Below are 13,936 nucleotides of genomic sequence, written 5' to 3' on the forward strand. Positions count from 1 at the left end.
ATACAATTCTCTGATTCCTAAAACTTGCCCCAGTGAAATACTTTTTCTAACATTTTCTATTATTTAAGCAGTTTTCCTGGAATTGCATATTGAAAACCTATCCTCCGGATAGATCATCAGTATATGATTGGAAGAAATGGGGCTCCTGGCTCCCAGGGTGATCAGCTGTTTCAAGGGGCCGCAGTACTCACACTATACAAGAAAAGCATCTTTGCCTGTGTTTGATATTGTAGCTCAATTCACTTGAGTGGGACTGTGCTGCACAAAGGGCATATGACTGATTGATGGGACAGGTTGAGGAAAACAGTACGGCACTCACATTAGTGCCACATCAATGTTTAAATCTTGGAAAAATCTGTTTAGGCCTCCTTCGCATGAACAATACAGATTGTGTCAGGATCTGTTCAGGAAAAACTGACCGTTTTGCAGGCAAATTTAGTTTTGTCTACGTCCAGGTGTTTTAGTTTTTATTGTGCCGATGCAATCAGTTTTGATGCCCTTTTCATGTGCACAAGGAAAAACTGAAGAATAGCAACAATCAACGAAAAATGCATTGCATCCGGATGCTTTACGTTTTTCATGCAAACTCCATTCACTTCTATGGAGCCAGGTCTGCGTGAAAAAGCCCACAATACAGAACATGCTGCAATTTTTCCTGAATCTAGTGATGATGTGTGAAAAAACAGCTAATGTACACATACCCATTGAAATGAATGGGTTAGGAATAGGTCCAGATGCTATGCATTCATTCCATTGCATCTGGATGGGAAAACTCGCTCGTGTGAAAGAGCCCTTAAGAGTACCTGCATATGGTGCAGATTTTTATGCAACAATCTGGATAAAATCGGCACCAAGCCACAGTGAGTGTGTGTTTTGTGCGTTCCTTGTGCTTTTTTGTTGCAGATTTTCATGTGGATTTTCTGGAGTTTATGTTAACAACCCCATTGAAGTCTTTGGGGAAAACTACTCTACAAAAGGTGCAGAATTGCACAAAAAAATAATATGCCACGGATTTTATAATCTGCACAATAGGTCAATTTCCATACAAAAGTCAAAAAGTACATGAGATTAATCATATCTCATTCAATTTGCTGGTACTATATTGCATAGCGTTTTTTTCGCACAAAAAAATACACAAAATCTGCATTGTGCACAGCTACCCTAAACGTTAATTACAATTTTACCAGCAAAATAATGTTACATGGAACATGAACAACAAGAGTCTTAAAAGGAGTTTAGAACCCGCATCTATACTTAGAAAGGAGCCTGCAAAGTCCCAGAGGGGGCACCATGAGCTGCGGGCAACCTGTATGCATTTCTATGGGAGCGCCGAAAATAGCCGAGAGCTAGCTCGGCTATTTCCGTCAGCCCGATAGAAGTGAATGTACCTTGCGCAGTTCGCTTCCCATTCAATTCAAAGGAAATAGACTTGTGGCGCTTGGCTATTTAAAGCGCTCACATACGAATAAATGGAGGACGGCCGCGCAAGCATGGTCCCTAAGGGGCAAGTGTGTGTGTGTGTGTGTGTGTGTGTGTGTGTGTGTGTATGTATATCTATCTATCATACATACTGAGCAAAAATAAACGTAACTTTCAGTTTTACTCTAATTTTAAATGAGCTGAACTCAAAGATCTGAAACATTTTCTACAGTCGTGGCCAAAAGTTTTGAGAATGACACAAATATTAGTTTTCACAAAGTTTGCTGCTAAACTGCTTTTAGATCTTTGTTTCAGTTGTTTCTGTGATGTAGTGCAATATAATTACACACACTTCATACGTTTCAAAGACTTTTATCGACAATTACATGACATTTATGCAAAGAGTCAGTATTTGCAGTGTTGGCCCTTCTATTTTAGGACCTCTGCAATTCGACTGGGCATGCTCTCAATCAACTCCTGGGCCAATTCCTGATTGATAGCAACCCATTCTTTCATAATCACTTCTTGGAGTTTGTCAGAATTAGTGGGTTTTTGTTTGTCCACCAGCCTCTTGAGGATTGACCACAAGTTCTCAATGGGATTACGATCTGGGGAGTTTCCAGGCCATGGACCCAAAATGTCAACGTTTTGGTCCCCGAGCCACTTAGTTATCACTTTTGCCTTATGGCACAGTGCTCCATCGTGCTGGAAAATGCATTGTTCTTGACCAAATTGTTGTTAGGTTGTTGGAAGAAGTTGCTGTTGGAGCGTGTTTTGGTACCATTCTTTATTCATGGCTGTGTTTTGGGGCAAAATTGTGAATGAGCTCACTCCCTTGGATGAGAAGCAACCCCACACATGAATGGTTTCAGGATGCTTTATTGTTGGCATGACACAGGACTGATGGTAGTGCTCACCTTTTCTTCTCCGGACAAGCCTTTTTCCTGATGCCCCAAACAATGGGAAAGAGGCTTCATCGGAGAATATGACTTTGCCCCAGTCCTCAGAAGTCCATTCACCATATTTTCTGCAGAAGATCAATCTGTCCCTGATGTTTTTTTGGGAGAGAAGTGTCTTCTTTGCTGCCCTTCTTGACACCAGGCCATCTTCAAAAAGTCTTCGCCTCACTGTGCGTGCAGATGCGCTCACACCTGCCTGCTGCCATTCTTGAGCAAGCTCTGCAATGGTGTCACTCCGATCCCACAGCTGAATCCTCTTTAGGAGATGATCCTTGCGCTTGCTGGACTTTCTTGGACACCCTGAAAGGGCTTGGATGTGCGGTCGGAAGGAAAGGGCAGAATCTAAGGTCACTCCAAGGCAGCAGGCTTTTTTGACTGGGGATAATGTGCAGCCATTGATCGTGATAGATAGGTCTGTTGGGGGGGTTGAACAAGATGGGGGAAAGATTATGAATTCTGTCTTATCCATGTTAAGTTTAAGAAAGCGAGAGGCGAAAAAGGATGATATAGAAGATAGACATTGTGGGATTCTTGATAGTAAGGTGGTGATGTCTGGACCAGAAAGGTAGATTTGTGTGTCATCAGCATAGGAGTGATACTGAAAGCCATGGGACTCTATGAGCTGTCCCAGGCCAAAAGTGTAGATTGAGAAGAGCAGGGGTCCTAGGACAGAGCCTTGCGGGACACCAACAGAGAGGGCATGAGACGAGGAGGTGGTGCGGGAGTGAGAGACGCTAAACGTCCGGTCTGTGAGGTATGATGTGATCCAGGAGAGAGCCAGGTAGGTGATGCCAAGAGATGAGAGAGTTTGCAACAGAAGGGTGTGGTCAACAGTGTCGAAGACAGAGGACAGGTCAAGGAGAAGGAGGACAGAGTATTGTTTCTTGGTTTTGGCTGTCAGTAGGTCATTGGTGACTTTGGTAAGGGCAGTCTCGGTCGAGTGGTGGGTTCGGAAGCCGGATTGTAGGCGGTCAAAGAGGGAGCAAGAGGAGAGGTGGGAGGACAGTTCAGAATGGACATGTTGTTCAAGTAGCTTTGAGGCATAAGGAAGAAGTGATATGGGGCGATAACTGGACAAGGAAGATGGGTCAAGTGAAGGCTTTTTGAGGATGGGTGTAATGGTAGCATGTTTAAAAGCAGAGGGGAAGACCAGAGTTTAGTGATAGATTGAAGAGATGAGTTAGGACTGGGATAAACACTGGGGTGAGGTTAGGGATGAGGTGGGATGGGATCGGGTCAAGTGCACAGGTGGTGAGATGTGATCTGGAGAGTAGAGTGGAGAGTTTTTCTTCTGTAATGGTGGAGAAGCAGGGAGAGGACCAAGCAGTTGTGTAGAGGGTCTGTGGGGACTGTGTAGTAAAGCTTTATCTGATGTGGACTATCTTTTGTTTGAAATATTTGGCAAAGTCCTCAGCTGAGAAGAGAGGAGAGGGTGGGGGCGCTGGGGGGCGGAGAAGGGAGTTAAAAGTGCTAAAAAGTTGTTTAGGGCTGTGTGACAGGGAAGATATGAGAGATGATAAGTAGGCCTGTTTTGCATCAGCGAGTGAGGATTTGAATATGAGAAGGGATTGCTTGTATGCAGTGAGATGATCTATAGAAGGGGATTTTTTCCATCGTCGCTCAGCAGCCCTGGAAGCTTGTCTGAGTTTCTTGGTCAGGTTGGTGTGCCAGGGTTGTCTGTTGATTTTCCGGATTTTGTTATGTGTGAGGGGGGCAACAGTGTCCAGAGCTGTACTTATTGTGGTGTTGTATAGGTTGGTAGCAGCTTCTGGGTCTTGGAGGCAACAGATGGTAGAGAGTGGGAGAAGAGAGTCAGAAAGCAAGCGAAAGTCGAGATGTTTAAAGGTTCCTGCGGGGGTGTGCTGGTGTGTGGACCGGGGGGGCTACAGAAGAGACCAGTGAAGAGAAGGTGAGTAGGTTGTGGTCGGATAGGGGGAGAGGCGAGTTAGAAAGGTTAGATAGGGAGCAAAAGTGGGTAAAGATCAGATCCAGAGTGTGACCATCTCTGTGGGTGGGAGCTGAGGACCACTGTGATAGGCCGAAGGAGGAAGAGAGCGACAGGAGTTTAGAGGCAGCCGAGTGGCAGGTGTCAATAGGTGTCTTAGTGAGCACTTCTCATTTTCCAAGATAATCCACCCCATGGCATATCAAGATGCTGATTAGACAGCATATATATTGCACAGGTGTACCTTAGACTGCCCATCACACAGCACAATGCCACAGATGTCACAACATTTGAGTGAGCGTGCAATTGGCATGCCGACTGCAGGAATGTCTACCAGAGCTGTTGCCCGTGCAATAAATGTTAATTTCTCTACCATAAGCGGTCTCCAAAGACGTTTCAGAGAATTTGGCAGTGCATCCAACCGGCCTCACAGCCGCAGACCACGTGTAACCACACCAGCCCAGGACCTCCACATGCAGCATGTTCACCTCCATGATCGTCTGAGACCAGCCACTCGGACAGCTGCAGCAACAATCGGTTTGCATAACCAAAGAATTTCTGCACAAACTGTTGGAAACAGTCTCAGGGAATCTCATCTGCATGACAGTCGTCCTTATCTGGGTCTGGACCTGACTGCAGTTCGTCGTTGTAACCAACTTGAGTGGGCAAATGCTCACATTTGATGGCGTCTGGCACGTTGGAGAGGCGTTCTGTTCACAGATGAGTTCCGGTTTTCACTGTTCAGGGCAGATGGCAGACAGCGTGTTTGGCGTCGTGTGGATGAGCGGTTTGCTGAAGCCAACGTTGTAGATCGAGTGGCCCATGGTGGTGGTGGGGTTATGGTATTGGCAGGCGTATGACAGCGAACACAGGTGCATTTCATTGATGGCATTTTGAATGCACAGAGATACCGTGACGGGATCCTGTTGTGCATTTATCCGCGACCATCATCTCATATTGCAGCATGATAATGCACGGTCCCATATTGCAAGGATCTGTACATAATTCCTGGCAGCTGAAAACATCCCAGTTCTCGCATGGCTAGCATACTCACCGGACATGTCACCCATTGAGCATGTTTGGGATGCTCTGGATCAGCGTATACAACAGCGAATTCCAGGTCCTGCCAATATTCTGCAACTTCGCACAGCTATTGAAGAGGATTGGACCAACATTCCACAAGGTGGGATGGTTTACCTTGGCAAAGGAGAAGTGCTCACTAACACAGATTTAGACAGATTTGTGAACAATATTTGAGAGTAATAGGTCTTTTGTGTGCATGTAGAAAAAAAAAGTATTAGATCTTTGAGTTCAGCTCATGCAAAATAGGAGCATTTATATTTTTGCTCAGTATAAATTATATATACACACACACACACACACACAAAAACAAAGGCTCCATAGAGATAAATCACCCACATTGTGTGTTGCCTTTGTGCTCTCTCTCTCGGAGAGGGCAGAATTTGGGTGACAGACTGGTGAAGGCGGATGTGGGTAGTGCCAGGCCAAGTGTGAGAGCAATGTGTGGCTCTACTCATACTGCCTGCTACCCCTGCTATCATTGCATAAATTGTAAACTTATGATCAAAGGAGACACATTTTTCAATCCGGCTACTAATGGAATGATGAAAATCACTCAATTCTTGACTTGTGACTCATCCTACGTGGTCTACCAACTGCCCTGCCCTTGTGGGAAGTGGTATGTTGGGGAGACCACGTGGGATGTGAAGACACGGCTGAATCAACATCGTTATTCCATCAGGAAAGAAAAGACGGATTTACCCGTGTCTAAACATTTCAAAGAGGCAGGGCACACACAGAATGACTTGAGATTTCGCATTTTGGAGCAGATAGAATTAGGGAGACAGGGGGGGGGGGGGGGGGGATAGACAAGCTCTCCTCAAAAAGAGTGAGTTGTATTGGATATATACGTTGAAAACGTTAAGACCCAATGGGTTAAATGTGGACTTTAGGGTGGACTAGTGCTGTTTTGTCCTGACACTACCCACATCCATTGTCTCACTTCTTCGATTGTTAAATCCGTATTCCTTACTGTAGGTCAAATGCATATGTGTGTATATATACCAATATATTCAATCAAGTATAATTCTATATGAGAATTTTGTTAAATCATTCTCTTTTTGTTTTTAGATTCGTTCTATTCTCACTACCATGATTGAGGTGCTGTACGATGCGACATACATCGCAGATCCAATTGGCTACCCAAGCTCTATTTACTGTATCCGCTTATAATATACTTGGATCATTGATGTATTATTTTATGCAAATTTAGTCCACATTGTACTAGATGACTACCCACACAGTCTTTATATTGTATCAAATTTTAGTCATTTTTTCCATGGAACCTGGATCATCACTGTTATCTTTTTATATTGACCTGGCTTGGATATCTAAATGTACGGGTGGGAGAGTGATGCACCCCTATGGGGGATTGGTGGCGGTTCGCGGGGACACCCTGGCGACGCCAATTTCCTCCTAAACCCACACTGATGGCTCATTAACATGATCTACCATTGTTGGATGACACCCTCTCTCCACCTTTTGAACTGTTTCCCTATAGCCTAAGTAATGGGTTGATAAGACACTGACCAGTGATCATGCGTGCTTTGCCACGTGGATCGCCGGGTGACAGAGTCCTAGACCCTGTTATTAAATACTATATTGAAAGAATCAGGTTCCATGGATTTGTTGTTATCTATTCCCATGACTACGATTATGTAGTGGCAGTTGGGCGGCACCTATTACCGTTTGGACTTGCGCATAATACATGTGAGGCCGTTTCGGACACCTTGGTTGTGGCTGCTATTCAGTCTCTAGACGCCAAAGATATCGCGAGACTTGGTCCTCTCGCGCATGCGCGGTTAGTGAATGGGGACACCACGGAGCACGATCTATGCTGCATACAGTTACCCACCTGACAGTGAGTTTTTAATTCACTCTATTAGGGTAATCACTCGCACTTAAGATCTTTTAAACAGAAAGCATAAGATGCTGTATTAATGTTTCATATTTTCTTGATGCACTGTTCCTGACGGATTTTGGCAGCTTGTTATATGTATTTTTGTAACCACATGTATTGCTTAACCACTTCAACCCCGCTAGCTGAAACCCCCTTAATGACCAGGCCACTTTTTACACTTCTGCACTACACAACTTTCACAGTTTATTGCTCGGTCATGCAACTTACCACCCAAATGAATTTTACCTCCTTTTCTACTCAATAATAGAGCTTTCATTTGGTGGTATTTCATTGCTGCTGACATTTTTACTTTTTTGTCATCAATCTAAATTTTATGATTTTTTTGCAAAAAAATGACATTTTTCACTTTCAGCTGTAAAATTTTGCAAAAAAAAATGACCTCCATATATAAATTTTTCGCTAAATTTATTGTTCTACATGTCTTTGATTAAAAAATAAAATGTTTAGGAAAAAAAAATGGTTTGGGTAAAAGTTATAGCGTTTACAAACTATGGTACAAAAATGTGAATTTCCGCTTTTTGAAGCAGCTCTGGCTTTCTGGACACCTGTCATGTTTCCTGAGGTTCTACAATGCCCAGACAGTAGAAAACCCCCACAAATGACCCCATTTCGGAAAGTAGACACCCTAAGGTATTCGCTGATGGGCATAGTGAGTTCATCGAACTTTTTAATTTTTTGTCACAAGCTAGCGGAAAATGATGATTTTTATTTTATTTTTTTCTTACAAAGTCTCACATTCCACTAACTTGTGACAAAAAATAAAAACTTCCATAAACTCACTATGCCCATCACAAAATACCTTGGGGTGTCTTCTTTCCAAAATGGGGTCACTTGTGGGGTAGTTATACTGCCCTGGCATTCTAGGGGCCCTAATGTGTGGTAAGTAGTTTGAAATCAAAATGTGTAAAAAACAAAATGCCCTGTGAAATGCCAAAGGTGCTCTTTGGAATGTGGGCCCCTTTGCCCACCTAGGTTGCAAAAAGTGTCACACATGTGGTATTGCCGTACTCAGGAGAAGTTGGGCAATGTGTTTTGGGGTGTCTTTTTACATATACCCATGCTGGGTGAGAGAAATATCTTGGCAAAAGACAACTTTCCCATTTTTTTAATACAAAGTTGGCATTTGACCAAAATATTATCTCACCCAGCATGGGTATATGTAAAATGACACCCCAAAACACATTGCCCAACTTCTCCTGAGTACAGCGATACCAGATGTGTGACACTTTTTTGCAGCCTAGATGCGCAAAGCGGCCCAAAATCCTTTTAGGAGAGCATTTAGATCCCAGACTTCTTCTCACGCTTTCGGGCCCCTAAAAAGCCAGGGCAGTATAGATACCCCACATGTGACACCATTTTCGAAAGAAGACACCCCAAGGTATTCAATGAGGGGCATGGCGAGTTCATATAAAAAAAAAAATTTGGCACAAGTTAGCGGAAATTGATTTTTTTAATTTTTTTTCCTCAAAGACTCCCTTTCCGCTAACTTGGGACAACAATTTAAATCTTTCACGGACTCAATATGCCCCTCAGCGAATACCTTGGGGTGTCTTCTATCCGAAATGGGGTCACATGTGGGGTATTTATACTGCCCTGGCATTTTAGGGGCCCTAAAGCGTGAGAAGAAGTCTGGAATATAAATGTCTAAAAAATTTTACGCATTTGGATTCCGTGAGGGGTATGGCGAGTTCATGTGAGATTTTATTTTTTGACACATGTTAGTGGAATATGAGACTTAGTAAGAAAAAAATAAAATAAAAATAAAATAAATTCCGCTAACTTGGGCCCAAAAAAATGTCTGAATGGAGCCTTACAGGGGGTTATCAATGACAGGGGGGTGATCAGGGAGTCTATATGGGGTGATCACCCCCCTGTAAGGCTCCAATCAGACGTCTGTATGATTTTTACGGATCCACAGATACATGGATCGGATCCATAAAACGCATACGGACATCTGAATGGAGCCTTACAGGGGGGTGATCAGGGAATCTATATGGGTGATCACCCGCCTGTCATTGATCACCCCCCCTGTAGGGCTCCATTCAGACGTCCGTATGTGTTTTGCGGATCTGATCCATGTATCCGTGGATCCGTAAAAATCATACAGACATCTGAACAGAGCCTGACAGGGGGGTGATCAATGACAGAGGGGTGATCAGGGAGTCTATATGGGGTGATCAGGGGTTCATAAGGGGTTAATAAGTGACAAGGGGGGGTGTAGTGTTTTGTGGTACTTTACACAGCTACCTGTGTCCTCTGGTGGTCGATCAAAACAAAAGGGACCACCAGAGGACCAGGTAGCAGGTATATTAGATGCTGTTATCAAAACAGCGTCTAATATACCCGTTAGGGGTTTTAAAAAAAATCACATCTCCAGCCTGCCAGCGAACGATCGCTGCTGGCAGGCTGGAGTTCCACTCGCTTACCTTCAGTTTCTGTGAACGCGCGCACCTGTGTGCGTGCGCGTTCACAGGAAGTCTCGACTCTCGCGAGATGACGCGTATATGCGTCACTCTGCGCAGAGCTGCCGCTTCCGGACCGCAGATTTAGGCGGTTAATTACTGTATTTTGATTATATATTCTCAATTGATGTTAATTTACTATGGATTGATGTCCCTATTTAAAGCATGTCTGTAACACATGTGCACTATGCTTGATAAAGACAGCAACAAGCTGTTGAAACGTCGCTTGACTTTTGGTCCAATAAACCACACATTTCAGACACACACAGTACAGACCAAAAGTTTGGACACACATTCAAAGAGGTTTCTTTATTTTCATGACTATGAAAATTGTAGATTCACACTGAAGGCATCAAAACTATGAATTAACACAGGTGGAATTATATACATAACAATAAAGTGTGAAACAGAAAATATGTCATATTCTAGGTTCTTCAAAGTAGCCACCTTTTGCTTTGATTACTGCTTTGCACACTCTTGGCATTCTCTTGATGAGCTTCAAGAGGTAGTCACCTGAAATGGTCTTCCAACAGTCTTGAAGGAGTTCCCAGAGATGCTTAGCACTTGTTGGCCCTTTTGCCTTCACTCTGCGGTCCAGCTCACCTCAAACCATCTCGATTGGGTTCAGGTCCGGTGACTGTGGAGGCCAGGTCATCTGGCGCAGTACCCCATCACTCTCCTTCATGGTCAAATAGCCCTTACACAGCCTGGAGGTGTGTTTGGGGTCATTGTCCTGTTGAAAAATAAATGATGGTCCAACTAAACGCAAACCGGATGGAATAGCATGCCTCTGCAAGATGCTGTGGTAGCCATGCTGGTTCAGTATGCCTTCAATTTTGAATAAATCCCCAACAGTGTCACCAGCAAAGCACCCCCACACCTCCTCCTCCTCCTCCTCCATGCTTCACGGTGGGAACCAGGCATGTAGAGTCCATCCGTTCACCTTTTCTGTGTCGCACAAAGACACGGTGGTTGGAACCAAAGATCTCAAATTTGGACTCAGACCAAAGCACACATTTCCACTGGTCTAATGTCCATTCCTTGTGTTCTTTAGCCCAAACAAGTCTCTTCTGCTTGTTGTCTGTCCTTAGTAGTGGTTTCCTAGCAGATATTCTACCATGAAGGCCTGATTCACACAGTCTCCTCTTAACAGTTGCTCTAGAGATGTGTCTGCTGCTAGAACTCTGTGTGGCATTGACCTGGTCTCTAATCTGAGCTGCTGTTAACCTGCGATTTCTGAGGCTGGTGACTCGGATGAACTTATCCTTCGCAGCAGAGGTGAATCTTGGTCTTCCTTTCCTGGGGCGGTCCGCATGTGAGCCAGTTTCTTTGTAGCGCTTGATGGTTTTTGTGACTGCACTTGGGGACACTTTCAAAGTTTTCAGACTGACTGACCTTCCTTTCTTAAAGTAATGATGGCCACTCGTTTTTTTCTTTACTTAGCTGCTTTTTTCCTTGCCATAATACAAATTCTAACAGTCTATTCAGTAGGACTATCAGCTGTGTATCCACCTGACTTTTCCGCAACGCAACTGATGGTCCCAACCCCATTTATAAGGCAAGAAATCCCACTTCTTAAACCTGACAGGGCACACCTGTGAAGTGAAAACCATTTCAGGTGACTACCTCTTGAAGCTCATCAAGTGAATGCCAAGAGTGTGCAAAGCAGTAATCAAAGCAAAAGGTGGCTACTTTGAAGAACCTAGAATACGACATATTTTCAGTTGTTTCACACTTTTTTGTTATGTATATAATTCCACATGTGTTAATTCCTAGTTTTGATGCCTTCAGTGTGAATCTACAATTTTTATAGTCATGAAAATAAAGAAAACTCTTTGAATGAGAAGATGTGTCCAAACTTTTGGTCTGTACTGTATATTTTTTTTTATGAGATTGTTATTTTTTATTTTCCCTTTATATTTACTATAAAATAAAATCTAAGTGGTTGCTGGCATTTAGAGCAGTTACAGAATTGAAAGTGTCTCTGCCTGAGGAGGTGGTGATGGTGAGTACAATAAAGGAATTCAAGAGGGGCCTGGATGTATTTCTGGAGCGTAATAATATTACATGCTATAGCTACTAGAGAGGGGTGATTAATCCAGGGAGTTAGTCTGATTGCCTGATTAGGGGAATAAAAATTTCCTTCCCGACTCTGAAGTGGGGAAAATTGGCTTCTACCTCAGTTTTTTTTTGCCTTCCTCTGGATTAACTTGTAGGATAACAGGCCGAAGTGGATGGACAAATGTCTTTTTCGGCCTTATGTACTATGTTACTACATAAATACGGATTTACAGATCAAGTTTACCTGGGTCATTGCCATTGCGCTGTTGCACTGGTAGTCACCAAACTTAGATTGCTGACTCGGAGTGACTGCCAATGGGGCATTTACCAATTCAGGAAATGATGCTCTTATAGCCACGTCAAAAATGTCTCGGAGCTTGACATTGATGTTAATCATGCTTTTTACTGATCGGTCCATTTCTTCCTGAAGACTCTACAACAAAATTGGAAGAAAAAAAAAAAATATTATAAAACAGATTTCAGTCATAAATCTCAAATAACTGGTTATGAAGATTCTCTGTATTAATCATGTTACTATTACCTAGATATAACATAGTAGGTCATTATACTGAAATACGCCTATATTAGCAACGACTTCTCGCCGCTCATACCAGGTCTAAAAAAGTGGGTGTGGCATGGGCAGAGAAGGGACGGCAGTCTTATTTACCATTTTCTATGCCTGGTTTAAATGTAAGACAGCTCGGAAGCTGTTTCACATTTACAACTAGCGCTGGATGCACTGAAGTTATGGAGGTGCCAGCACCTCTTCATAACTTCGGCGGATCCTCCGCCAGCTACGAGTCTAAAACGCCGGTCTTGAAGGGAATCGGTCACCTTGTTTGAGCATATTAAGGTGTTACTACTGCCATGTAGAATAAAATAACTTATTTCTTGCTGTAGTCTTTATTTGGTGTTTCATGGTTTCATTAGCGATAAAATCTACTTTTTAATGTTATGCAAATGAGAGTCCAAGGTGCCGAAAGGGGCGTTATTATACTAATCTGGAGCGCAGGAACTCCCCCGTACAGTGCCCAGCCCGCCTTCCTTTAAAGCCCAAGCACGCCTTTTCAAGCATAAGTAACTGCCCACACCTGAACTCTTTGCCACCGCTCCCCTCCACTAAGTGAAATATCACGCAGGCACAGTACCGTGGACTGCCTGCACGATGTAGAAGCTCCTGAGGACAACAGCTTCAAATGTGTTACTGGGCATGCGCCGAGCCCAGTGACAAATTTAAAGCTATTGCCCTCAGGAGCTTCTACATCGCGCAGGCAGTCCGTGGTACTGTGCCTGCGTGAGATTACCTCGCCCCCAGGGACAGGAAACAGCGTAGAAAGCAGAAATTTAAACGCCTCCTCCCCATTACCTTCTCCAGTAAGTACCAAAGGAACCAGGATGATGCTGAAGAAGTAACCTTTTATTTGTAGGGAGATATGAGTCAAGTTATAATGGACAAAAGAATATAAGCAATTAATGGGTGGGAAAAACCCAGTGCCGTTGTGGAGGCTATACGGAAAATCCAATTACTGGTAAGAGTAATTATCTTTTCCGTACGCCTCCCACAACAGCACTTCAGCAGGAGGAATAACAAAGGAATCCATTGGGGGGGGGGGGGGACTGCCGCTGACAGGACTTTACGTCCGAATGACAAATCCGAATTGGACTGAACATCCAACCTATAGTGGATGAAAAAGGTGGAGGGATTTGACCATGTAGCGGCCTGGCAGATCTGAGACAAGGAGGCAGAGGCATATTCTGCCCTGGAGGTGGAGATCGCTCTGGTTGAATGGGCTTTTAAACCCTCTGGAGGAGTAAGACCCTTAACTGTATAGGCCATTGCAAATGGTCATTCTTATCAAGCGTGCTATAGTAGTTTTTTTATGCTTCCTGCCCCCTATTTTGGCCTGCATACTGGACCAGAAGACGGTTGGATTTTCGCAGTCCTTTTGTGGCTTCCAGATAGCCAAGTATACATCTGCGTACATCCAGATGGTGAAAACGTCTTTCTTTTGAAGATTTTGCCCCTGTGCAGAAGGTGGGTAAGGAAATCTCGTGTTGGCAGTGGAATAAAAAAAAAAAACCTTTGGTA

At 43.7% G+C, this 13,936-nt stretch overlaps 1 protein-coding gene across 1 annotated transcript in view; it reads right to left on the reverse strand.

Moving 5' to 3' along the window:
• Positions 1-13,936, reverse strand: part of RARS1 (arginyl-tRNA synthetase 1) — a 394,458-nt gene that overhangs the window by 256,799 nt on the left and 123,723 nt on the right. Inside the window, exon 3 of the mRNA XM_044280902.1 lies at positions 12,092-12,280. Coding sequence (XP_044136837.1) covers positions 12,092-12,280 — 189 coding nt within the window. The remainder of the gene's footprint in view (positions 1-12,091; positions 12,281-13,936) is intronic.

The sequence above is a fragment of the Bufo gargarizans genome, chromosome 2 (assembly GCF_014858855.1).
Source record: "Bufo gargarizans isolate SCDJY-AF-19 chromosome 2, ASM1485885v1, whole genome shotgun sequence".
NCBI classification, from domain to species: Eukaryota; Metazoa; Chordata; class Amphibia; order Anura; family Bufonidae; genus Bufo; species Bufo gargarizans.